The sequence below is a fragment of the Eleutherodactylus coqui genome, chromosome 4 (genome assembly GCF_035609145.1).
Source record: "Eleutherodactylus coqui strain aEleCoq1 chromosome 4, aEleCoq1.hap1, whole genome shotgun sequence".
NCBI classification, from domain to species: domain Eukaryota; kingdom Metazoa; phylum Chordata; class Amphibia; order Anura; family Eleutherodactylidae; genus Eleutherodactylus; species Eleutherodactylus coqui.
The window spans coordinates 75,411,331-75,438,512 of NC_089840.1; the positions used below are offsets into that span (position 1 = coordinate 75,411,331).

The 27,182-nt window shown below is 43.4% G+C and overlaps 1 protein-coding gene across 2 annotated transcripts; it reads left to right on the top strand.

Moving 5' to 3' along the window:
* The first annotated feature begins 4,981 nt into the window (after positions 1–4,981).
* On the top strand, positions 4,982–26,669 carry SERPINF2 (serpin family F member 2). 2 transcript variants are annotated; one of them, XM_066599687.1, is made up of 8 exons: positions 4,982–5,044; positions 5,317–5,377; positions 21,296–22,355; positions 23,002–23,145; positions 23,647–23,850; positions 24,114–24,256; positions 24,827–25,031; positions 25,993–26,669. In XM_066599687.1, exons 2-8 carry the CDS (start codon positions 5,321–5,323, stop codon positions 26,316–26,318), a joined length of 2,139 nt encoding a protein of 712 aa, XP_066455784.1. In that variant the 5' UTR covers positions 4,982–5,044; positions 5,317–5,320; the 3' UTR covers positions 26,319–26,669. The 2 variants fall into 2 exon arrangements, with proteins under 2 accessions (XP_066455784.1, XP_066455785.1); XM_066599688.1 differs by lacking the exon at positions 4,982–5,044 and adding an exon at positions 5,148–5,219.
* Positions 26,670–27,182: the final 513 nt, after the last annotated feature.

Sequence of the window (27,182 nt, forward strand, 5' to 3'; positions counted from 1 at the left end):
ATGGGAATCCCAAGGGGTGCATCCTCACCAATCAACTGTTAACCTATGCTGAGGATAGGCCATCAATAGTAAAAGTCCCGGATAACTGTTTTAAATAAGCCTATGAACCCACATGATCCCATTGTAGGTAAAAGTTCTAATTGAAATAGCAGTGATTGAATCATTATATGGATATTACAGGAATTTGGAAGGGATTACATGCTGGATTATACTTAATGCGCCTTTATAATTGTTATTACCGTAGTTTACTTACTAATAAATACATATTTTGAAAATATATTATAACAATGAGTGTAACAATCTGATTACTTATCATAAAGACTCGTTCATATATAGCAATTAGTACTATGATTGAAATTAATGCAGCAGTTCCAGCACGAGCAGTGGAACGCTCACCGCGGTTGTACAAACAGTGCAAGCTATTACTGTCAAAAATGCATCAAGCAAAGGTAAAATATTGATGGACCATCAGGGCTCAGGAAATGCTGAAATCAGTAGTAGTTCTACTTCTTCCATCTTAGAGGAGACATTGCTAGCACAACCAGCAGGTGGCAGCATCACTAAGAAAGTGGACCTTAAGCCCCTTTTCACACTGTAATACTTTGGTCAGTATTTTGCAACTGCATTTGTAAGGACAGTTTCCTAAAGGCATATTTTGGCCACATCCCTAACAGATGCAGAAATGCAGTTGTAATACGCTTGTGTAAAACTGCCCCAATGGTGAAAATATAAAGGAAGAACTTCTACTTCTCTATCTCTGGCTGGATCCACTTCCGGCTTTAGCTCCAAAAAGTGCATCAAAAACTGTAGTGCTGCTTTTCCAAAAATGCTATGTGTGATACCACCCTATTAGTGCAGTGGCTCAGAGTTAATGAGGGTCTCTCAATAAATGTTATATGTCTGTCTTGTGTCAATGTTTTGTCAACGTCTTATTTGTAGAGTGCATCAGTTTTATGTGTATTGCATGTTTGCAGGACTGAATGGGTTAATGTCTGGTATGTCTAGTCCTGTCTGGAAAATGTATTGTTTTGTGAGTCACGTGATTGTGCTGTATATATGTGTTTGCAAGGATGCAATGGGTGAGCAATCCAAAAAGGAGTCTGAAGTCTGTCAGTCAGGAGAGAAGAGTGATGTCTGACAGTAAAAGTAAGCCACACAGACAGCAGACATTGGTCTGTGTGTAGAGGGAATGAAGGAGGCCGAGCAACTTCCTTACGCTTGGCCTGGGCCCCTTTCTACCCAGGAGACCTTAGTGCTGCTACAGAGCATCGGGAGTAGGACAAGCCGTCTTACAGTGAGGAGAGGACAATGAGAGTGATTGTTGATGGTAGAGAGAGTTGCTGGGAGCAGGATCACACAGATAACTGGGACTGTGGATTATCTAAGTACCTCGAAAGTACTGCCTGTTGCACCACTCTGCTTTGTTGTACTTGTACCAAGTCTGTTTGGAATTACGTTGAGAAGTTAGCAGTAAACGGACAGAGATGATGTGTGGACTACTTTATTTCCTCTGGAAGATCCGCTGCAGAGGACGGAACATTGGCGTCACGAGTGATAACTGGACTTGGGGTAACCCCTGCTTACTACCCCTTGGTCTTCCCCAGCAGTAACGTGGTCTGGTCCTGAGCTACCCCCAGGGGCGGAGATGGTAGAGCCCCGTGACAAGGTCTTTCTCTACCCCGCTGTCTCCTTACCTGTGGGCCTGCTCCTCAGACACTGCAATAGTATTAAAGGGGTAGTGTGAACTTGCACAACTCCTCAGAGAATGCAGGGCTCAGGGGAAGAGCTTATCACCGCGGGTCCTAATCTTCACAACTCCAGCAATCAGCTGATTTTGCTGTCAACCAGAGATTTCCTCTACGGCAGAAATGCAGTATTAGGGCTCCTACACACGGACGTATTTGCATGCGCAATATGCAGTGGACATGCAGAACCCATTGATTTCAAAGGATTCATTTACATGCATGCATTTTGACTGCAAAATGTTGCACGGGCAAAAAAAAGATTGAACATGCTCTATCTATTCTGTGTATTTGTGCACCAAAAGTCCCCATAGAAGTCAATGGGGGTGCACATATGTGTGCGCAATATGCAAGAAGATGTGGGAAACACTCCATAATTTCACTGTAAAAAGAACACATCAGAAAATAATTAGCCATCTCAAGCGGTGCTTTTGTTTGCCGCACACAAATGAACATGTCTTGCGGGCAGAAAAAGTGCAGTAACATATGCCAATATGCGCATAATAAAGCCTCATTCATGGCGCAAAAAAGTTGAGCTAAGGCGTGCGCACTTGCACTCATGTGAAGCCAGATTTAAATTTTAAACCAGAATTCTGCCACAGGATGCACGGCAACAGGCCTTGGGATTTTCAATTTTGTAACAAAACTTACAAATTATCGTGCACAGTTTGGTGCAGAATTTTCAGAATGGCGCAGTGTGTTTTGTGGCCAGAAAGACATTCACAAGAATAGCCATCTTGTAACACCACAACGCCCCAAGGCCTGCCAGAATGAGAGCCACTCTTAGGGACTTTTCACACATCCAAAATACTTCTGCAAGATGCATCTTAAGGCCCATTTACACGCAACGATTATTGCTCAAAATTCATTCAAATGTTGTCTTTTGAGCAATAATCGTTGCATTTAAATGTTATCATCGCTAGCTTTTCGACTGAGCCCTTAACCCTTTGCAATTCAAGTTTGGATTTAGGGTTTCGTAGGGGGCTTTCTCTTTCTGCCAGTATACAATGGCGCCATCTGCTGGCTAGAGCCAGTACTGCGGTATGGGACTTGCTGGAGAGTCCCCCAACAACAGAGCGGCCAGTAATATACAGTAAGAATACCCTGCTGGACGTCTTCCGACATCGAAGCTGTAAAGCCTTCAATCAGAATGTCTTCAGACATCAGACAGTGGATTGGAAAGGGTTAATATGACTTGTAGTATGTAAGCTCGTTGGAGCAGGACCCTCACCCCTATTGTTTCCATCAACTGATTACTATATAACCGTGGTTCTGTAATTTTTGTACTTTTATCTTTCTGTATTCCCCCTGTCTATGTAAGCGCTGCGGAATATGATGGCGCTATACAAATGAAGATTATTATTATTTCCTTAGATTGCCATCTGATAGCACTTTTCGGTTGCTATAAGGGGCTGTCCACACTGTCTTCTGCACCATCCACGTAACATACAAACTTATGAAGTGTGTCCCAGCCTGACTTTGGGTCGCATGCGCAATTTCGCTCAACTTAGTACAACTTATTTGCACTATGAAGCAGCCTTTTGTTGTTTTTTTACAGATGTGTTATTCTTTACATGCAATTACACAACATATTGTGCATCCATGCGCAGATTGCGTGGCCATTTGCGTACCTCCCATAGATGCTATGCGAACCCTAGTTGCGCAAATCTGCACAAAAATTGAGCAGGTACTCAATTTTTGCGTAAAAAAAAAAAAAAAGGAATGAGAATGAACCCATTTAAATTAGAGTTCTATTCTCAACATATAGCGCATATAATATTTGTGTGCGCAAATACACCCATGTGAAGCTGACCCCAGGGCCCTTTCACATTGACATATTTGCATCTGCAAATTTTGTGCGCGCAATATGCAGAGAATGGAACCAATTGATTTCAGTGGGTCCATTCCTATTAGGTCTTATTCACACGAACGTATATCTGCCGTAAAATCTGATATACGCTACCATGTGATACATGGGGCGGCATATACGCCGTTGGGTGGAGGGAGACAGCTTAGCTGTCTTCCCCTTCCCTCCCCCTTGTCGACTCCCTGCAAGGGGAGGAGGCAGGATGGGGTGGGAGCAAGTGTGCTGAGCTCCTGCCCCTTGCCGCTGTTTGCAATGGAACGGGTGGGTCGAGGGCGTGGCTTAGCTCCACCCTCCCACTGCAAACAGCGGTAAGGGGCGGAGAGCAAAGGAGAAGGGGATGGAGTTTAGCTGTCACGCTGCTAAAGTCCCTTCCACCCCCCTTGTCCTGCAGCTGTCATTGGCTTCTATTGGAGTCAATGCAGCTGCCGCCGCCTCTGACTTAAGAGCATCTGATCGGGGCGCTTTTACGCTGCGGAGATACACCCCTGTGCACTGATGCACTGTAAGCCAATGCATCAGACGGGCAGCGTATATAGGCTGGGGCGTGAAATCCCAGCCGATATACGCCTGCGTTAATAAGCCCTTATTCCCATTACTAAATGCACCAGTGAAAATAACGCAGCATGCTCTATTTTTGTACACATTTGCGCACCAAAGCCCCAAAGTCGTCCATGGGAGGTGCGCAAATGCAGAATACGCTGCTCAAGTCTGAGAAAAAAAAAACCACATCTGGACCATGTATCTTTTAAAACCATGGAAGGGGTGTGTTGTGCGTGCGTGTGATCTGGCCCTACATGCGCAAAAAGTACAGTACTGTACTACCTCATCCAACCTCGCTCACTACGCGAATACGCTGCGCTGAGGTAAGCGTGTTTGCACATAGGCTCATGTGAAACTGCTGTTTGATGCAGCGCTTCTGCCCTGCAAGATGCAGACGGAGAATGACTTATCCTGGCCAGCAGCAAATCTGCACCAAAATCCACATCAAGGTCTGAGCCGTTTGATGCCGATTTTAGCACAAATTTTTGGGCAGATTTTACCGCTTCAATTCAACTGAAGGGATAAAATGTGCTGCAGTTCTGCACGAAACGGTGTAGATGTGCAGTGCAAAACGTGAACATTTGAAGATACGTGAACCCGCACATAATCGTGCAATAAGTCATTGTGGAGTTTGGGAGTGATTAAAAATGACTATTTCTTGGAAAACCAAGAATGTGCTCAACTATGTAATTGGAAGGTTGTGCTGCTTTTACTCCTGTGCAGCGAGTGCTGAGAACCTGCTCTACCTGGGTGATTGTGCAGCTCAGTATTTGTTTGAGGTAGTAAATGGGGAACTAATGACTTCATAAGAGGGAGGAACTGGTGTTGAAATGTTGAGATTCTGCCTTCGGTCTCTTCCCTGTGAGGTGCAGACGGCGTAGGACACCAGGAACAGGTGGGTTATTATGGCCGTTTGATTCCCTTCCAAGAAAATGTCCCAGAAAATATTTATTGATGGAGTGTAGCCCGAGCAAGAACCTCAGTACTTGCCATGATCACAGCTCTACAACTCTCTTGTACATTTAACATTAGAGCTGCATTAGTATTGTGAGATCCGACTACTGAGCAGTGTGCGTTGTAATGGGGAGAACGTACAACCTGACTGCAGGGATAACTTGTATCGATTGTATTCTTTTCTGCATATAACAAAGTATTTTTGCCTTTCAGTGAAATGGATAAAGCGGTGTTCTGCCTCGTGCTTCTGGCTGCTACATGCTGTTCATTAGCTGTAAGTCTGACTTCTCCTTCACTATTCATAAAGTCCTTCTTAACTGGTAGAACTTTTTGGAAGAATTTTTTTTTTTTGCTTTAATCACCAAAGTGAGGTTTTTATAGATAAAACGTAGAGAAATTGTAAAATAGTACAATACATTTAGTATACTGATAAGAATGCTCATCACTTCTTACATTGCATAAGATCATTGACTTTTATGGTAAATGCACTAATGGAAATTTTCTGCCGTTGCGTTAATCTTAATGGCGGCGCTTTAGTGTGAAGCGGATGGATTTCAGAGGAATGGCAGAGTAGTACAAAATTCTGTAACGAACCAGCCGCATGTGAATATATGCTTATGTTGTGTGCAGTTATGGGGTTGCACCATGTAGCACAGTGATCTCTTGGAGAAACTTGAGCGGTTTTGTTTGCAGTGTTAATAGCTGGCACGGGGGCATGTGTGTGTCTGTACGGGGGTTGATGTGGTTAATGATAGTAGGAGGCTAATGTTTGACCATGTTTCGGGCTTACGTTTGTAAAGTTTAGTTTTGTTGGCAGCTGTGTGTTCCTCTCAGCTGTTGACCAATGGACCTCATGCCGAAAGCAAATATTGGTATGCTTCCCTGAAGACTGACTAAATTGTCGGGGATTACTACTACTTAAAGGGGTTTTCCGTCCGTGGTTTTTTTTTTCCAGCATTGACAATCCCTTAATGCCCTACTAATTTTTGGGCAGGCTAGAAAGTGAAATGTAATACCTTTTAATTGGATGTTCCCTTTTATACCCCCTCACACTGTCCCGATGTAAGAAAATATGGCCCCCTCGTCTAGGCCATGCGTGTCCCTGAGACATCCAGTCATGTGACTTTAGTGACAATCCCAGTTGTGTTTTCCCATCAGTAAATGGTCACTAGAGATGAGCGAGCATACTCGCTAAGGACAATTACTCGAGCGAGCATTGCCCTTAGCGAGTACCTGCCTGCTCAGAAGAAAAGGTTCGGCTGCCGGCGCTGGTGAGAGGTGAGTTGCGGCAGTGAGCAGGAGGGAGCGGGGGGAGAGAGGGAGAGAGAGATCTCCCCACTCTCCCCCGCCGCCGGCAGCTAAATCTTTTCTTCCAAGCGGGCAGGTACTCGCTAAGGGCAATGCTCGATTGAGTAATTGCCCTTAGCGAGTATGCTCGCTCATCTCTAGTGGTCACACTTTCCGGTTGAGTGATGTCTGAATTCTCCGCATGTACCTATCAAAATTTGTGCGCCCTGAAAGCTCATACGCACAGATGCACCAATGCAGGTCGGGAAGATCATGGAAAGCTTCTGATATTGGAACAATGATGGTCGCTGCAATAGCGCCTGCCCGACTACCAGAACCATTTTGGTACACTGCTCGAATCCATGGGACAACGAAGTGTAAATACAAAGGGGGCAGCAAAAAGGATATGAATATACAGTTAGGTAGTCGCAACTCTATAGCGCACGTTGCATTTTTTTAAGATATGTTATAAGAAAACAATTGGGGATAATTTTAGAGCACTGGAATACTGAACACACCCAAACTGATTACCCAATCCCCGTATTAGGTTTCCTCTAACAGGTAATAATGAATACGTATGCCTATTGCTCAACTAATCCGCACGAACAATTGATGTGATGTTTTTTCAGCCTGAGGTTACATGTGCCCTGGCTATAAACAATATTTTTTTGTGTGTGACAACCGCTTTGTGCAAGGGGTGCATAAAGCAGGCCCTGCAGCTCACTCAGGGGTGTAAAAATAGAGGATGCAAAGGATGCACTTGCACCCGGGCCCAGGAGCCTTAGGGGGTCCATAAGGTCTCTCATCTCCATAAAGGAAGCCCAGTACTATGAATAAGTATATTTGGGGGCCCATATTATAGATTTTTCAGTGGGCCCCAGAAGCTACAAGTCACATCTCAGGGTACGGGTACAGATGGAGGAGGGGGGGGGGGCAGCTGAACTTTTGCACCCAGGCCCCTGAGCCTTTAATTATGCCCCTGATGCCCATTCCATATATGGTGGGTGTCTGCTGTATTGCACAGCAGATGCCTGCAATTAGAGATGGCTTTGATAGTGACTGTTAACCATTCACGTGCCACTGTCAATTCTGACAGCTTTTAAATGGCTGCTTACCTGCGTCAAGATTGCGAGGTGCCTTCTGGGCACCATGGCAAGTTGAAGCCCTGTAAAGGACCACAGGGCTGCCGTGTATTTCTGCCTATTAAGCCATGCCTGTGAGATGGCTTAATAGAATGCCTGCAGAACAATTACTAGCTCAATTCCCCTATGGGGAATAAAAGTGAAATAAAGTTGTTCGTTCTTTAAAATTTGCATTATTTGTAACACTATATATGTGGTGTTACTGCATTCATACGAGTGCAGCCTAGTAAAGTATGATTTACTCTACATAGTGAATGCCAAAAAAACGCAATAGCAGATTTGTCACCTTTTTTTTTTTTTGGTAACCTAGTTTCCAAAAATAAAAAAGTAATAATTCAAAAAGTTGAGTGCAACCCAAAATGGTACCAGTAAAAATTACAGGCAGTCCAACAAGCCTTTGAACAACCCCATCGACAGAAAAACAAAAAGTTGTAGTGGTCAGAAAATAGCAATAGGAGGTAAAAACAAAAATGAAATATTTTATATTTTAAAATCTATGTAAATTTTATATCCCTATAATTGTACTGACCAACATAGGAAAGTTAACAAGCCACTTTTAACTATGCTATGGGGCTCAATGGTGAGGAAATGGGGAGTCCAAGATGCTATTTCTCATCGGGGCAGCCTGTTCCTGTGCTGCGTCCTGCCGAAATGGGCCTGTAACTTAACTCCTTCTGTGCGCACAGCTTTCATAGAGATGAATGGGAGATGCGCGTGTCAAGCTGCTAGAGTTTGTCAGCTTGGCAAGAACACCGTATACTGGACTTCCTTTTCTTTCACCTTTTGAGCCCCTTCACACCTTAAGGACATGGTTATTCCCTCCACCCCTTCTCCCAATTTTCAGGCCCTACCCCCCCCTTCCCCTTTAAAAAAATCATAACTCCTTTATTTATCGATCACCGTCGCTGCCTGAGGGCTTGTTTTTTTGTGGGATGACTTGTATTTTTTTAATGGTATTATTTAATGTACCATTTAATATACTGAAAAACGTTTAAAAAATTTTAAGTGGAATGAAATGGAAAAAAACCCTACATTTTGCCAGCTTTTGTGTGTCTTGTTTCTACAGTGTACACACTGCAACAAAAATGACCTAAAAACTTTAGGCCTGTTTCACATGGGCGACATGATATCACCTTGAGAAAATCGCTGCAATATTGCATTGGTGTTGTGTGTGATATCGCTGTGCTTTCTTGCAACAATATCGCGATTTTGTGTTGCTACAAAGTTGTGCGACTTTGTAGCACCACGTGCGAGGATTTTCGTGGGGGTGGGAGCTCGGAATAGAAGTCCTACCCTGAAAATAAGTCCTAGCTGCATAAAAAAAACCAAATACATCACCTAAGAAGCGCTGTCAGTTCCACTGCGTTTTCTCTGCAGCTCTGGCACTTTTCTTCAGGCATCTCTTCCTGGTCAGGGATTTACAAATCCCTGCCTCTAGGAAGCGCTGCCTCTGATTGGCTGAGCGCCATGGCACTCAGCCAATCAAAGCCAGCGCTCAATGAACCAATCACAACCATTCAATGAATGACTGTGATTGGTTTATCAAGCGCTGGCTCTGATTGGCTGAGCACCGTGACGCTCGATAAACCAATCACAGCCATTCATCGAGTGCTCAGCCAATTAGAGGCAGCGCTTCCTGAATGCAGGGATTTTCAAATTCCTGACCAGAAAGAGATGCCTGAAATCAAGTGCCGGAGCTGTAGAGAAAACGCGGCAGAGCTGCCAGTGCTTCTAAGGTGATGTATTTGGTTTTTTTATGCAGCTAGGGCTTATTTTAGGGTTTTTACAGTAGGATTTCCTACTGTAAAAACTCCATCGTACCGCGTGAAAACCGCGTTTTCATGCAATGCAACAGAGAGGAAGGCTCCATAGGGAAACGTGCTACAAAACATTGTAAGTAGTGGGCATCTCTAGCAACCCATGATTTTTTTTTTTTTGTCTTGCAATATCGCATTCTACAAAACATCACTAACGTGAAACCCATAGGGAAGTATGAGCTTCACATACATGCGAACTGTCACATCGCAGGAAAATCGCGCAATTTTGACGCCCATGCGAAACAGGCTTTATTCTATGGGTCAGTACAATTACTACGATACCAAATTTATATAGTTTTTTTTTGCTGTACTACTTTATTTATTTTCAAAGACATTACATTTTTTAAAATTATTTTCTACTGCCATCTTCTGACCGCAATAACTTTTCTTATTTTTCCGTCGACATAGTTGTGCGAGGGCTCATTTTATGCAGTGTGTCATGTAGTTTCTGCTAGTACCATTTTTTAATAAATATGACTTTTTGATCGCTTTTTATTAAATTTTTTCTTGGAGACAGGTGACCAAAAGAGCACAATCCTGGCGTTCTTTATTGTTTTTTCTGACGACGTTCATTGTGCGGGGTAAATAATGAGTTACTTTGATAGATTGGGCTTTTACGGATGCAGCAATACTAAATATGTATTTTTGTTTTATTATTTTATTATAAATATGGCAAAAGAGGAGTTTTTAAAACTTTTATTTTTTTAATAATTAGTAAAACTTTTTAAAGCTTATTTTTATTTGATTTTTCGTCCCTAGAGGGAACAAGTACTTGCAATGCTTTTGATCGCTCCTGCAGTATGATGTAATGCCGTAGCATTAAATTATACTGCGATCTGACAGGCATTCTATCAAGCCACACCAAAGGCATGGCTTGATAGGCATTCAGCTATGACAGCCCTGGGGCCTTTCAGAAAGCCCCCGGCTGCTATAACACCTACGCAATAACCTGTGATTTCATTGCTGGGGCCGTACTGGACCCCTGAACATTATTTGGGGGATTTAAATGCCGCTGTTAGAATTTACAGCGGCATTTAAAGGGTTAACAGTAGAGATGAGCGAGCACCAAAATGCTCGGGTGCTCGTTACTAGGGACGAAATTTTCGCAATGCTCGAGGGTTCGTTTCGAGTAACGAATAGAGATGAGCGAACGTACTCGTAATGAGTACTTACGCACCCGAGTACCGCCATTTTCGAGTACTTCAGTACTCGCGCGTAAAGATTCGGGGGGGGGCGGGGAGAGGCGCGGCGGTGCGGGGGGTAGCAGCGGGGAACAGGGGGGAGCCCTCTCTCTCTCCCTCTCCCCCCCACTCCCCGCTGCAACCCCCCGCGCCACCACGGCGCCCCCCGAATTTTTTCGCCCGAGTACGGAAGTACTCGAAAATCGCGGTACTCGGGCGAAAAAGGGGCGGGGCCGAGCACGTTCGCTCATCTCTAGTAACGAACCCCATTGAAGTCAATGGGCGACCCGAGCATTTTTGTATATCGCCGATGCTCGCTAAGGTTTTCGTTTGTGAAAATCTGGGCAATTCTACAAAGTGATGGGAACGACACAGCAACGGATAGGGCAGGCGAGGGGCTACATGTTGGGCTGCATCTCAAGTTCACAGGTCCCACTATTAAGCCACAATAGCGGCAAAAGTGCCCCCCCCCCGCACTGTCAGCGTAAAGATCGTTCTCCTCTGCCATAGCTGTAACAGCTGTGGCAGAGAAGAACGATGTTTGCCCATTGAATTCAATGGAGCCAGCAATACAGCAGGTTCCACTGAAAGCAATGGGCTGCCGGCGATCGCAGGATGAATTGTCGGGAAGGGGTTAAATATATAACCCCTTCCCTGCAATTCATCCAGAAATGTGTTACAATAAAAATATATACCGGCGTATAAGGTGACCGGGCGTATAAGACGACCCCCCAACTGTCACCTTATACGCTGGCAATACAGTGGAGCAAAGAATAAAAATCATTACTTACTTCTTCTGACGTTCTGCGGCGCTCCTGCAGGCTGTTGCTCCCTCCTGGTCCACGTCAGAGTATTGCTTTCTGGACGCAGGGCTTGAAATCCCCGCCTCCAGAAACACAGCCAATCACAGCCATTCAATGACATCATTGTCATTGGCTGTGATTGGCTGAAGGCACGTGTGTTTCTGGAGGCGGGGATTTAAAGCCCTCCGTAGAGAAATCAATGCTCTGCCGGGAACCAGGAGGGAGCAACAGCCTGCAGGAGCACCGCAGAACACCAGGAGGGAGTGACAGCCTGCAGGAGTGCCGCAGAACGTCAGAAGAAGTAAGTAATGATTTTTATTCTTTGCTCCACTGTATTGCCGGCGTATAAGGTGACAGTTGGGGGGTCGTCTTATACGCCCCGTCGCCTTATACGCCGGTATATGTTTTTATTGTAACACATTTCTGGATGAATTGCAGGGAAGGGGTTATATATTTAACCCCTTCCCGACAATTCATCCTGCAATCGCCGGCAGCCCATTGCTTTCAGTGGAACCTGCTGTATTGCTGGCTCCATTGAATTCAATGGGCAAACATCGTTCTTCTCTGCCACAGCTGTTACAGCTGTGGCAGAGAAGAAGGATTTGTCTTCTATATGTTCTCAATGGGGTCGGCGCTGCTGCCGCCGGCCCCATTGAGCACATATAGAAAAGATTTATGGCCTTAAGAAGGACCGTTGGGGTTCTTGAAACCTAAAATACTCCTAACACTCTCTATAGCAGCTCCAACACGATAGCACTTTCCCTGAACTAATGTCAGAATGCATCTGAGGCGAGCCGCGGGAGGGGCAGATTTCAATACTCGGGTGACACCTAATCTCGCCAGCCACTCACTGCAGGGGGGTGGTATAGGGCTTGAACGTTGCAGGGGGAAGTTGTAATGCCTTCCCTGTCTTTCTATTGGCCAGAAAAGCGCGCAAATTTGTCAGGGAAGAAAGTGAAAGTAACCCGAACACCGCGTGGTACTCGTTACGAGTAACGAGCATCTCGAACACCCTAATACTTGAACGAGTATCAAGCTCGGACGAGTATGCTCGCTCATCTCTAGTTAACAGCTCTGATGAGCGGCATGGCTTATCGGAGCTGTTGCGGGCAGCTGTCAGCTGTAAGAAACAGCCAACAGCCGTGATGTATGGAGCAAGATTGTCCTGCGATCTCCTTCTATACATACCCTGAATGTGCAGGATGTAACTGCATGTCCTGCAGTGTTAAGGGGTTATTGACTGCCCATATGCCTTTTGATGGCAGCTGTTAATGGAATTCATTCTGATGCAATCGCCTTTTTACAGCAGCTACATCAGAAGCCTGTATGATTCTCCTGTGCTAGGGAGAATGGGTGCTCAGCTACTGTATAACAGCCTGGCATCTGCTCAAACAGCGGGCATCAGAGAAACTCTGATCCGTGCTGTTTAACTGCATTCATAATGACCCAGAGATAAAACTTACTAATACTAAATTATTTAACCTGCACAATGTACGCCATGAAAGTAATCAAAACTCTGTATGGATCAACAAATGGTAGCATTAAAAAGTACAACTCATCCTGCAAAATAAAACCCCTTACATACCATCGTTGACAAAAAAAGAAAAATGTTAGGGGCATTTGAATGCATCAATTAAAAAAAATTACATTTTTTTAATCTTAAAGGGGTTCTGACATGAATAATTTTTTTATGCTTTAGCAGCCATTGTTCCCTGGTCTGCCTAATGGACCCAGGGAACCCATGGGTTAATGGCTGCTAAAGCATAAAAATCTTATACTTACCTTGTCTCCTGTTGTTGTTGACATCGGGGGGTCATCTCCCGGCAGCATATTAGCACTTTCTGCTTAGGTTAAGCAGCCTGACTAGAGCCACCTGATTGGTGCACGCTGTGCAGTCACGTGGTGCCGAAGAGCCAATCAGGTGGCTCTAATCAGCAGCGCTGCTTAACCTAAGCAGAAAGTGCTAGTATGCCTCCCGGCAGGCAGTCTTCTTCCTCCAGCAGCCGCGCCGCTCCGGGATCGCGCGCATGCGCAGTGGAGAAGTGCCCTCTGACAGGAGTCAGGACGGGCTGCGTCTCCACTGCGCATGCGCAGCACTCCGGAGTTCAGCCGGACGGACGGGCCGCCCACAGCAAGCACTGCTTGTGACGTGCTTGCTGTGGCGGTCCGTCCGTTGACCTCGGAAGTGCCTGACGGACGGACCAGAGCAGGAAGCGGTCTTTTTGACCGCTCCTGCTCTGCTTTAAAGGCACAGAAGAAGATGCCGGCTGGAGGGGACATGCCTGGCGATCGGGCCAGGCCAGGCAAGGTGAGTACAATTTTTTTTTTTTCATGTCAGAACCCCTTTAAGAAGTGTGGAAATAACCTATATCAATTTGGTATTGACATATTTGTACAGACTGCGGAATTAACTAAACATATAATTTATACTGCATGGTATAAAAATAAAAAACACGCCAGAATTGCAGATTTTGTTAATCTTTCCTCTAGAAAAAAAATGGAATAAAAAGCAATCAAAATGTTATATGTTTCCAAAAATTGGACAAATGAGGACTAGAGTTCCATTCCACAAAAAATAAGCCCTTTTAGAGCTCCGTTGATGGAATAAATAAAATGCTATGGCTCTTAGAATCCAGCAACACAAAGGTAAACCTTAAAAAAAAAAAAGTTGTTTTTGTGTACTAAAATAGCAAAACATAAAAAACTGTATAAACCTGGTATGGCCGGAATCGTGTTGATCCAGAGGATGATGGTATCACATTATTCATTTTGCACACTGAACCCCGTAAAAATGGAATCCAAAGAACAAATGATAGAATTTTCTTTCTTTTTTTTTCCCAATCCCCCTAAGAAAAGAAATTTAAAAGTTATACATTTTATCCACCCAAAAATGATGCTATTAAAAACGCAATTTGTCCTGCAAAAATGCATACCCTCAAATGGCTGTGTCCACAGAAAAAATTATGGCTCATGGAACGTGACGATGGAAAAAGACTGGAAAATTAGTTTGTCATTAATGTGCAAACATTCTTTGTCACTAATGCCCCTTTTACAAGCTGGTGTCGTCCTCATCAGCATCTCACGGTTGGGCAACATGTTTAGATTGCATGATTTTCATTGAGAATCGAGCAGTTCCCATTCACTAATCGCTATATAAAATGAGACAGCTCGGTCTGGGCGAAAACGTGTGTATCTGGGTAAAGAACTGGCTCAGAGATAGAAAGCAGAGGGTGGTAATAAATGGTTCATACTCAGATTGGGCTAGGATACAAGGATCTGTCCCATGATCTGTTGATACAAAGGACTGTGACGTAACAAGAGGGCATCCTCTACGTCTAGAAGAAAGCAGGTTTCATCACACACACACAAGGGGGTTCTTTACTGTAAGAGCAGTGAGTCTTGGCAAAATCCATTGAGGAGTTTAAGAGGAGACTTGATGTCTTTCTAGAGCGCTACGATATTACAGGATATAGACATTAGGTGACCAGCAGGTTTGTAGTTCCGGGTCTTATATTTAGGTAGGAACTATCAGAGGTTGATCGAGGGATTATTCTGATTGCCATTACGTAGTCGGGAAGGAATTTTCCCCCAAATGGGCTAATTGACTTCTGCCTCTTGGGGTTTTTGCCTTCCTCTGGATCAACTAGGGGTTGAAATAGGCTGAACTAGATGGACACTATCTTCATTCAGCCTAACATACTATGTTACTATGTATTCAGTGTTTCACATTCCTGTGTGAAACTGTGAATGATGAGCGTTTAAACAGCACGATAAATGCCCGAGCCGGCATTGGTTTTCATGCCGGATGAAACTGAATGACGAACGAGAAGTGCACAATTCTTGCTCGCCCAGCCGTTGGGTTGCGCTTAAACCAAACAATTATCGATCAATATGATAATTTGAACGATTTCTGGAACGATAATTGTTTTGTATGAACACAGCATTATGTGTTTTATATAGTTTATGGTACTCCCAGGTGATGAGTGTCCCTTTGTGTTGATTAGGACAATTATTTTACTTATTATGTAAATTTGATATCTTAGATTGACAGGTCTGTTGCCTACACCTCATGTTGACTTCTCAAGTTGCAAAATATCAGTTTCACAGCTTGCTATTATGTGTTTTAGTTATTGTTGCATCAGTGCTCCTTTTTGCTTTTTCCTATCCCCAGGACATTCCACGTGTTGGGGTGGTGGCCTTCTTAATTTTTACTTTTATTCTCCTATAGATGATTTCCTTGGAAAAATTTAGTTTTGTTTTCTTCCTACAAATATTATCAGATCCAATGCCTCTACGGCTTACTCCACATCGGCCATGAAGCCTGCCCCCCATATCGCGCTCCCCAACATGTGAATTCCCTCACATCACTTCGCACCTGCAAAAGACAGGACATCCGTGCGCCAGAAAGGTCCATGTTGTGTGTGAAGATTCCCCGCGGGGAATCACCTCATCACTGAACACTGTCACAGTGTTCAGTGATGATGGGATTCCCCACAGGGACGAAAGAATCCCCTGTCACAGCTGTAGCAGAGGACCATGATTCCATCCTATTTCTTTCAATGGGAGCGGATCGCTAACATCCAGGGGATTCCTTGGATGTAAAACTCCTGGATGCTGTCATATCCAGGGGTTTCACCTTGTTGTCAATGGAACTGGCAGCAGCCCCGCTGGCACAATTGAAAACATACAGAGAAGATCGCAATCCTCTGACACAGCTGTGACAGCTATGGCAGGGGATTCCTGCAGCCGGCCCCATTGAATGGGATGAAGGCAACCCCCACAGTGATTTTCGGGGAAGGGCTGTAAATATAAGCTCTTCCCTGAAAATCATCCCTAGCTGTAGTAAAAAAAAAAAAATTCCCTTGAAGCGCTGTTCAGCTCTTCTCTGTCTCCCTGGCAGTCTTCATCTGTCTTCTGGTGGCCGAGGATTGAAAAATTCCTACAAAGCAGATTCAATATCAAACTCGGTAACCAAAACATCATAATGCATAACAGGGACAGCTATGGCAATAGTCTTAGTGATAAATCCTAAAAGGCACGGAATAGTACAGCAGTCAATAAAAGCAATAGCAGCAAAAACCGTCACTAAAGTTCTAGCAAAAGATAAAATCCAGTGGCTCCATCTGCCCAAAGTATCAGTCACCAAAGGGACTGGAGATGCCAGAATGTGCTGCTAGTACTTTAGAGGGGCTAGTTAGACCCTTCAGAGCCTTAGTTATGGAACCATAGTTGTGAGCAGGGATTGAACAACCTACGAGAAAGCATATGTCTATCATGGTGGGGAGACTCTTGAAACGCGTGTATCCAATTGGATTTTTCCTTCCAGCTCAACATCTGTGGTGGTCAGGAACACTTGGTATGGAACATCAAATCTAAGTTCCAGAGCTTTGCAGATGTGTCTTTTGGTAAATACCCAATCTACTAGTTTCACAGTATGAGTTTCTTCTAAGCTGTCAGAATAAACTTTGTTACAAAAGGTCCAGCGCTTATAGGATTCACCACTTTGTAAGAAATTACAATAATATTTCTCCCAAGTAATGGAGACTTATTTTGGAGGAGGGGGCTATGATGTCTACAGAACCCCCTCTTATTCCCAAGGCCCTTAAAATATGTTTCAGCCAGCCAAATGGTACAGAGTTATCCTCTTCTATATTCAGATAAAATATAGGGGCAACGCGTTTCGGTGCTAAATTTATTCTTTATTTATTCTTACTTTGTACGGGGGGGATCCTCCTTTGCAAGGACTACTGTAACTCCTGCAGATCTCCCCTGGTCCAGTGTATGCCATCGGGCATAAGAATACACCAGATCGATTCCCAGGTTAGGCAGCTGGTACCCTAGGGTGCCTAGCTGTCCGCACCAGGTGAGACTACACATATTATTTTATCTCTGGCGCTTTCCTGACTTTGTATATTCTAAGCTGTCAGGATCTGAAAGGGAAGCAAACACTCGAGAATATTCATTAGTTAAGCATTTTGTGAAAGCATAACATAGTTTGTCAAGCTACCATGCTGCATCTAGAGTTATTGTGGAAAAAAAAATCCTAACCTTGGGGCCGACCCAAAAAGTACCTCATATGGGCTGAGGCCTGTTCTGTTATGTGTGTACCTTATGGAGAAGAGTATCAGGGGCGAGGCACTCGGTCCATGGTCTATTGAGCTCTGCCATAGCCTTCTGGATCGTGGTTTCTAAGGTACCATTTAAGCTCTCTGCTCTACTACTGCTTTGTGAATGGTACGGAGAATGAAAGGCCTGTTCTACCCCCAATGCTTTCATCACTTTCTGCATCACGTCTCCCGTGAAAGGAGTGCCTTGGTCACTCTCAATTGTCTTTGCTACACTGTACCTGTATACCACCTTAGAAACCAGTTCTTGGCAGTGGTGTTTGTGAATGGATATGCCAGATTGGCTACCCTGAGAACAGTTCTAAGCAGACCAGAATGTACTCATACCTGCCCACCCCTGGCAGTTCGATGTAGTCTATTTGAAGACACTGGAATGGACGAGGGGTGCACTGCATGGGAATCTGTACGGACCTACCCACATTGTGTGCACGAATCAGGCAGCCCTGTGTGTATTTAGTTGCCACGATGCTAAATCCTGGTGCATACCAGTGACTAGCAGCTTTATCTGTCATAGCTGTTTTTGACAGGTGTGCATTTCCATGAGAGGCCAGAGCCATGATGGGATAGGGGCCTGTGGAAGACAGAGCTTGTTAGATACCATCCATGTATCTCCAGGTGTCTCTGTCCCTCCTTTTGGTCCCCATTGTTTCTTTTTACCCACTTGGTTGCTTGCTTTTATAACTGAACCAACAGGTGATAATCTACTGGGGGTAATGTCTGAGGGGGTATCTGTACCATCCCAACCCCTGAAATATCAAATCTGGGCTTCTGTGTGGACATCTTTGCAGCCTGATCAGATTGGTGATTTACGGTTGCCCCTTTTGTGTGATTTTTTTGTTTGTTTGTTTGTTTTGTAGTGGCCTTTTGTTATGCTTTCAGGCTACTCTTTTGGAGAGCAAGAGGGCTTCCATCAGTACCAGTACACCTTTACTGTTATTCCTGATGCAGCAAGGTAGTGGGGTTGAGGGTGTTACAGTGCTGAATTGGACACATTGTGTGGCCTGAGCAGAGCGCACTGTAGACGAAAGGGACATGCTGTGGACCAAAGTTTGAGCTGATCCTGTACCAGTATTGGCCGTGACTGTCACAGGAAAATTTAAACCTATTTCAGGACTTTTGTCCAGCTGCTGCTACCGCTTCTAGCACAAGAGGGCGCACCACAAGCAATATAGAAAGGCTCAGTATAGTTTGGAATTCCCAGGCCTCAATTTACAAGGTGTGCAAAATTTTGTGTTTGTTTGTTTTTTTGTCTCCAATGCCTGGTCAGTCAAGCAGAAAAATTTACTGGGAAGGCATTTATCTACAAAGAAGCGCACTTCAACCCTGTGTTTATTTTTGCTAATCCGGAACTTCTGAGTTCATGAATAGAATGCCACAGCTGTAGTGTAAACTGACACATACATATGCAAAGGCATAGAAAAGTGGGAAACAAAAATGTGGATGAACATTCACATTCCACACTGAGTGGCCAGTAGAGTCTTATGAGTAGGGAAGACAATTTTTTTTTATTCCCAGTCAATATCTTCATCACACATTTCACACTCATGACAGCTTGACCACTTGTCAGTAACTTTCATCCATCTGTGCGGTCAAGTCTTTCTCTCTCATATAAATATTAATAACCATATAATCCTCTACACACAATGCTTACTGCATAGCATAAAAATTCTACTTCCCTTATCCGCATACAAACTCACTTGATCCTCCAACCTAACAATTCCTACACAATTCAGAGAAGGCACTCATCATTGGTGTTGTGCACTACTACCAGTACAAGTATTGGGATGCTAGGTAAAAGGTACAGCTATGGGAGGTGAGAAGCCAGACTGTGCCTCCTGTGGAGCTAAGATGGCGCTTTGGCGGTGTCTGAAGGTGTTGTTACAGCAGATTCTAAAATGGCCGCAAGCCATGACTGGCACTGAAATGGCCACCAGGAGTGTCTAGGAGCGCTATCAAGCCAGGCAGGCATCTTGCCATGTCTTATTCGTTTGTGTGCAATGCCAATAATTCCAATCTGAGGGCTTGTATTGGGGGTGGTGAGGCCGGCGCACCAGAAGCAGGTGCGTCATGTGCTACCTCCTCATCAAAGGGGGCAGCATCACTATTTGACTTCCCATCATCCACAACGGAAGAAGTAGCCACCTCCTCCTTCTTTCCCATGACACAATAACTATACATGTATCCACTATTTTCATTCCAATGCCCTTTTTCATGTTATCAACACATTCTTCCAGAAAGGCTCATTTAGCCTACCCCCTTGAGTTATATTCTGTAATCAACATTAACCTTCTTGAACTTGCTTACATTCTGTATCTCTTCCATATGGGATACAATCTGTGGTGCTGTGTACCATATTTTAACATCCATTCGCTTGTTGCCTACATTACCCATTTAATGACCTCTATACACTGCACAACTACCATGCTACTTCTAGATTATTCCATTATTCATATGACTGACCTCTCTACTGCAGTTTCTCCGATTGTTCTATCGTCTGAGCCTCAAACTTAAGCGGTCAGACAAATAAATTCCATGACTCTCATGTCCCTGTGATTGAGGGCGGCAAGCTGTTAGGGAAATCATCAAACTGCAGTTTCTCCAATTGTTCTATTGGTCTGTACTGCCCCGACCTACCACCGAGGCCGGAGGCTATGTCTCTCTAATCACTCACTCCATCTTTAAGTCATTATCTCTAGTTGCTAGGTTATCTCTATTATGCTATCTCTAGGGACAGATTAGAGTCGATGTCTATCCATACAACTGAGCCCCTTTCCATTTATGAAATACAAACCAGCGATATCAGATTTATTAATCCAGTATGGTTTGTGCATCATACTTTAGTGCATAAATTTTAGCTGCCACATACCATTTAGCACTATTTTAAGCACTAAAGGTACACCCACTGAATTAGCCTGGGAAGCAGATTTTTCTGGGTAATATATGTACTAAGACCAAAGATGTCATCATTGGTCTGAATCTTAAACCTGAATATTAACCAAACTGTACTCTGGTTTCTTTGGGAATGAATGATACCTAGCTCTAACACCAAATCCAGGCTAGAGGACTACTGTCTGTGGTATTATTCCACTTTTGACAGAGACTCAAATTGTGAACATTATCTGTGTGCTACTTTGGGTTCTCATTGAAGAACAATATCAGCTCTATCTTTGACTACTCCTGATGAACCGCCATAAGGTAGCGGGGAAACGCGTTGAGTAAATAAATATCATTCGGGTTCAATGAATATCACTCGACAAGACAATACATATAGAGCCTATTTTTATTAAGCAGTAATGCTATGAACATATTGTGTATATTTATAACGAGTAATGAAAACACCGTGACACTATGGAATAATTTAATTCATTCAGGTTTGAATGAAAGAGAGAATAGATATTCATTTTGTGGAGAGACATCACTGTGTGTACACCAATACAAAATTCTTTTATTAGTCCCACCTCATATGTATATTACATCCAGAGGCGGATCAATATCAGAGCCATATATTTGATGCTCTTTGGTAATACACACAAAAGTTTGTGTTTTGTCCTGTGTTAGACATTTGTCTCCGGGTATTTGCAATTCCCAATACTGGAGAGTATGTTATATGTTAGTGCCCCAATCTAGTAATTTTTAACTATAAATTCATAAAAAATGTGGATTTTTAATTTAGTCCTAACTGTGAAAGGCGTTCTATTCTATAATTTTGGACTTTCTGTCTCTGTGAAAAATTACTAATATCATGTCCTAAGGATTGACAATCAATAGTTTGCAAATGAACAACCTCTTTAAAGTCTTTATAATAAAGTTAACATGATTTCCCGCTTGTCTCCATAGGACGTGAATTCTGAAGAATTTGTTAGGGATACAACCGCAACGACACCTGTTCATACAACTCAACTTACAGAAATATCACAACCAATTATTGTAGACTCTACCTCAGACAGTTTATTAGATATCTATCCACATCTAACAGAATTCTTCACAACTACTACACCAACAGCAGCACCAGAAGAGAATGATGAACCTGCCTCCACTGCTGCACCAGGAGAACATGAAACATCTGACTTGCCAGCAGAGGATGGAGGAACTGACTCCTCAGCAGTGCCAGGAGAGGATGGAGGAACTGACTCACCAGCAGCGCCAGGAGAGGATGGAGGTACTGACCTGCCAGCAGCGCCAGGAGAGGATGGAGGAACTGACTCACCAGCAGCGCCAGGAGAGGATGGAGGAACTGACTCACCAGCAGCGCCAGGAGAGGATGGAGGTACTGACCTGCCAGCAGCGCCAGGAGAGGATGGTGGAACTGACTCCCCAGCAGCGCCAGGAGAGGATGGAGGAACTGACTCACCAGCAGCGCCAGGAGTAGATGGAGGAACTGACCTGCCAGCAGCGCTAGGAGAGGATGGTGGAACTGACTCACCAGCAGCGCCAGGAGAGCATGGTGGAATTCACTCGCCAGGAGAGGATGGTGAACATAACTCAACAGCAGCACCAGGTGAGGATGGAGGAACTGACTTACCAGCAGCACCAGGAGAGGATGGAGGAACTGACTCACCAGCAGCGCCAGGGGAGGATGAAGGAACTGACTCACCAGCAGCGCCAGGAGACGATGGAGAACATAACTCAACAGCAGCGCCAGGAGAGGATGGTGATCTTGACTCGACAGCAGTTCCTCAAGATGATGGGAACTTAAATGAAGATGATGTCGACCTGGCATCCTCATCTGAAAGTGTTTGTGGAGGGGAACTGTCACCCTTCGAATTGCAGTCATTTGAAAAGGCAATGAATGCATTTAGCAAGGACCTTCTGAAGCAAGTCAAGCTGGTATCTCAAGACCCAAATGTAGCCATGTCTCCCTTTAGCATCACTCTTGGTCTTCTACAGCTAGCACTAGGTAATGAATGATGTGCTAACCATATGGTCCCATTCAAATTAGTTACATTTGCTACATATCATAAATGTTTTATGGATTTTCATGAGCAGAATTCTATTTGTATTGGGCACGAGTGTATAGAAAGGGTGGTGGTATTTTTGATCCAGTTGAAATAGATCATTATGAAACATAATCCTGACACAAAATTTTGTGGATATAATCTGCACTAATATACAAATTCATAGCTACCATGCTGGAGTACAGCTTGTAGGACCAGCTTTAATTGGTTTCAAGCTACATTACTTTGGCTGTGACCTCTTTAATCAGGGCATCTTCCAGATGTCTTTGAAATGTAAAATATATTAGGCATCCACTGTTCCCACAGCCATCCAAAATGTTGATAGGGTGTTACATAAGTGATATCCTTCCAGAAGACCTCTGCAGAGGACATGAATTATGTTTAGCAAACTATGGAAGCTTTGTGTTTCAAGAGAAAAGTCTATAGGGTACATGTAATAAAATGTTTGATCTAATAGGAGATGTGTGACGACTAGGAGATGTAGAATCTCTTGTTTCAGAGGTGATGGGTTTTTCGAGATGTTCAAATCCTCTTAATCCAATATAGCCTTTGTAGCTGGAGAGTTTTAACCAATCTTTTTATATTTAGGTGCGGAGAATCAAACAGAAAAGATGATAATGGAGACACTCCATGTGGAGTCATTACAATGTCTTCACGAGAAGTTGCAGAAAGTGACAAAGCGGCTGACGGAAACTTCTCTAAATATAGCTACTCGCATGTATGTCAAGAAAGGTGTGTTACTTGGATTGAGAGATTTATATCTTTTTTGAGGGATTCTGGCATGAATACACTTTTGTAATGTTTAAATTGACAGTTTAGGCCCTGTTCATATCTTCATTGCTCAATCCTTAGGAGCAGAACAAAGAAAATTATGGCAATGTTGAATCTATCACACGATGTACCCCAACGGCGACTGACCGACCCATTGCCTATAATGGGGTCTGTCAAGTTTCCATCAAGGTGTCTGTAATTTTACCAAACAAATTAACGTTGCGTGCAGTGCTATAAGGAAAAATAACCTTATTTGTTTTTGAAAAGTGGAGATGAAAAAATCCAAAAAGTTGCCAGGACACTAAGTACCAAACTCAACCATTTCCTGAGGGGGTTAAACAGCTTCTACTTTTTTCCACCTCCATTTCTTGCCTTTACACTACCCCCAACTTTGCTAAATGAGGATTTGATCTATGTAATGTAATGTTTTCAGTCTTATGTATTGACTTTTCTCTTACTTAGAATTTCCCATTAAGCAAACCTTCCTAAAGAGATCAGCTAAACTATATGGAACAAAACCTGTGAACCTCAAGCAGCATATGAAGCAGAATGTGGAGGCCATAAACAAATGGGTTAAGGATGCCACCAGAGGGAACATTCCACATTTTCTCTCCAACGTCCCTTCAAATGTTGTCTTAATGCTTCTCAATGCCATACATTTCAAAGGTAGGTAGCATGTTTCACCCTGTCTAATCTCATTCTATACTCTAAGTTTGGGTTTGCCTCTCTGCATCTCTCTTTTGGTCAGCGCAATCAGAAGTAAAATTACAATAGTGGCCCCAGTACTGAATGAATCTAATATCGTACTTGATTAGTACAGGTTTAAGAACAAAAGCAACATTGTAATCTCTAATCCACTTTGCATTTGCCATGTGGCAGCTTTCCTATTTGCAGTTAAACCCTCCATAGATTGTCCTCTATTTACACAGGAATGTGGAGAAATCGATTTGATCCTACCAAGACTGTGCCGGATGTGTTCAACATAAATGACGAGGAGATGGTGATGGTGGATATGATGCAGTCGGCGAGGTACCCCCTTAGTTATTTCGTACATGAGAAGCTGGACAGTCAGGTAAGTGCACATATGTTACTGTTTTCTCCACACGTGTCTAATACATGTGAAACCTGAATAAGGAATTACTTTCTTAATATACTTGCAAAATCCCTGAGTTCCCTTCCATACGTTAAAGATGATTATATGGCTGTAGCTCAGTTGGTGGACGGTTCTCCCATTTTCTGGGAAATTCTCTTGGGGCCAAGGTAGCAGCAATGTACTGTCAAGATGGAAATTAAGATAGGGGCGTTAATACTTCCATCAGGCAAGCTTTATTAAGAGGCAGTTACCCCATTTTATGATGCTGACCTCCATACCCTTATTGCTATCTTGCTATACATTGAGTTGATGTGTAATGCTCTATCTGCGATGTTCTTGCACCCTTTGATACTAAGGGACGGTTGTGCTGCTTTTCAAACTTCCTGCTTTGGTAAACTGTACAGTACAATGTCAAACACAATCCTACTGTCCCTACTGTCTGTCCCTGGGTAGACTCGGACTATATCCAGTTGCCCACAAGTGTAATATGGTTATATATGTGTTCCCAATAACAATTGTATTTGATGGATAACCTATTTCTTCTACAAGGTGGCCAGATTACCTTTTAAAGGAAACATGAGTTTTGTTATCATTATGCCTAACAATATGAACTGGAATCTCTCAAGAATATTGGTCAACCTGAACAGAACTGAACTTTATACTAGATTCCATAAGGAGAAACCAACCAGCATAAAAATTCCCAAACTAAATCTGGATTTTAAACTGGAACTTACTCATGTACTATCCAATCTTGGTAAGATTTACCCTCTTTCCGCTTAAGAGATAGTAAATTATGTCATAGAAAAGAGAGTCACAACTGGGTCCCTAATTCTTGTGGTCCCTGTCACATAAGAAAATGCACACTCATTGTAGGTATAATGATAAATGGATTTTGTGGCTTTCTCATTTTGTAGACCATGGTGCAGGGGCGTAACTATAGAGGGTGCAGGAGATGCGGTTGCACTTGGGCCCATAAGGCCTCTCTTCTCCATAAATGGAGCCCAGTACTATGAATAAAGCATTATAGTTGGGGGCCCTGTTACAGGTTTTGCATTGGGGCCCAGAAGCTTCAAATTATGTCTCTGTGCAGCATGGTTTAGGTATGGGTACGGGTACGGGTACAGATACAGATAGAGGAGGGGCCCCATCTCACTTTTTGCATCAGGGCCCCTGAGCCTTTAGTTACGCCCCTGCCATGGTGTATGTTGATCCTAAACATTGTGACTACCTCACATGACGTTGAATTTGAAGATTAGGTGGCATAACCCAATAAAATGCTTGTACCTGAGCTCAGCTTGTACAACCTAATGAACACAAGCAGAAAGCAGAGGAGCGATGATCGCTGGGACCACTGTCGGGTTCTAAAGCACTCAACCGTCATTAGGACCCTAAGACTAGAGCACCAGTGTCTTCAAATGGAGGAGTTAGAAGTGAATGTATGGTCATTTCAAAATTTCCAACCACTTCGTGAAGCCCTAGCCTAAAATATTTCACAAAGTGTTACTACTTTTAAGGACATGCACATGTGTACAGGAAGGCCGTACAGTTGCTTAAAGGCTATGTAGTAACAAGTGCTGTTGGATGTCATGTGCAATTCAGGTTGTAGAGTGGTAAGACCTTTCCAGACTGATTGGGCTGTGAAGGAATACAGGTCTTGGACTGATGAACATCTTATGCATTGTGTTCTATTACTTATTATTTTTTTTCTTTAATAGGGCTTGGACAATTATTCAGTCATCCAAATTTGAAAGGAATTTCAGAGGAGCCGTTGTTTGTATCCAGTGTTGAACATCAGGCCACATTACAGCTGAATGAGGATGGAGTTGAGGCAGCTGCTGCCACTGCCGTCGTTATGTCACGCTCATTGTCTACTTTTAGCATTAATCGTCCATTTCTATATTTCTTGTTTGATGATATCACAGGCCAGACCCTATTCCAAGGGTATGTTCGTAACCCCAAACCGGGCTTTCAAAAAAAGAAAAAAGAACGATTACATATCCCAGATGTTAAGAATATGAAAAAGGATTCCATACCCAAATAAGAAGTGTTGACTAGAAGACGGCACCTGAATTCTCAGTGGGCCATTTGGTCCAATTATGTGGAATGAGTAAAGGAAGGACTAGTAGGTCTGAATTGACCACGTGGGCTTTTTGTTTTACCTCTTGCATACTTTCTCATGTATGCTGGAAAACCCATACAACATAAAATATAGGACTTTGATAAACCGGTCAACCTTTTTATAAAGACAAATGCTATATTTTGGAATTATTCATCTTCATCCACGTTGCAAGATCTGGTGTATATCATCCCTTTTGCAAATGCCAATATTTATCCTTTATATGTGACCAACTTATATCCATTTTTACCTGTTAAATAAATCTACTGAAATATATTTTACTTCTTTTAGGGTCCACATTTTATTTTACAACTTATAAAAGGGGCAACTACTATAGATTTAAGTCAAGTTGCCACAGTGGTGGGAATGTATGGCTAAAGCTAGTTTCACACGGTCGAGCATGATATCGAGCTGTGAAACCCGGCCCAATATCGCGTTTGTGTATGTACAGTGCTAGGCGTTTTTGTGTCAAAAACCCCCTTCCATCACATCAGTACAGTTGCAATCCTCCGTATCGGCAAGTGCTTGCCATTGATTTCAATGGGAAAATTCGCATCACACTCACGTGTACATCACACGCCGTGTGATGTGTTTTCCAGCCCTATTGCAAACAATGGGTGAGGTATTCATAGAGAATACCCAAAGATAGGACATGTGCGAAAAAAATTGCTCGTGTATATGACCCCCACTCAAAAGAATGGGGTTCATATTTGTGCGTCTAGCATCGCACAGATCTCGTGTGAGTTTTCACGGCCGCGTGAAAGGGGCTAGGCAGTACTTGCAAATGCA

Excerpts from the sequence above, each read along its gene's own strand:
- SERPINF2 (XM_066599687.1), top strand. The coding sequence starts at position 5,321 with ATGGATAAAGCGGTGTTCTGCCTCGTGCTTCTGGCTGCTACATGCTGT. Across the intron at positions 5,378-21,295 it reads CTACATGCTGTTCATTAGCT|GACGTGAATTCTGAAGAATT; the intron begins GTAAGTCTGACT and ends TTGTCTCCATAG. Across the intron at positions 24,257-24,826 it reads ATGAGAAGCTGGACAGTCAG|GTGGCCAGATTACCTTTTAA; the intron begins GTAAGTGCACAT and ends TTCTTCTACAAG.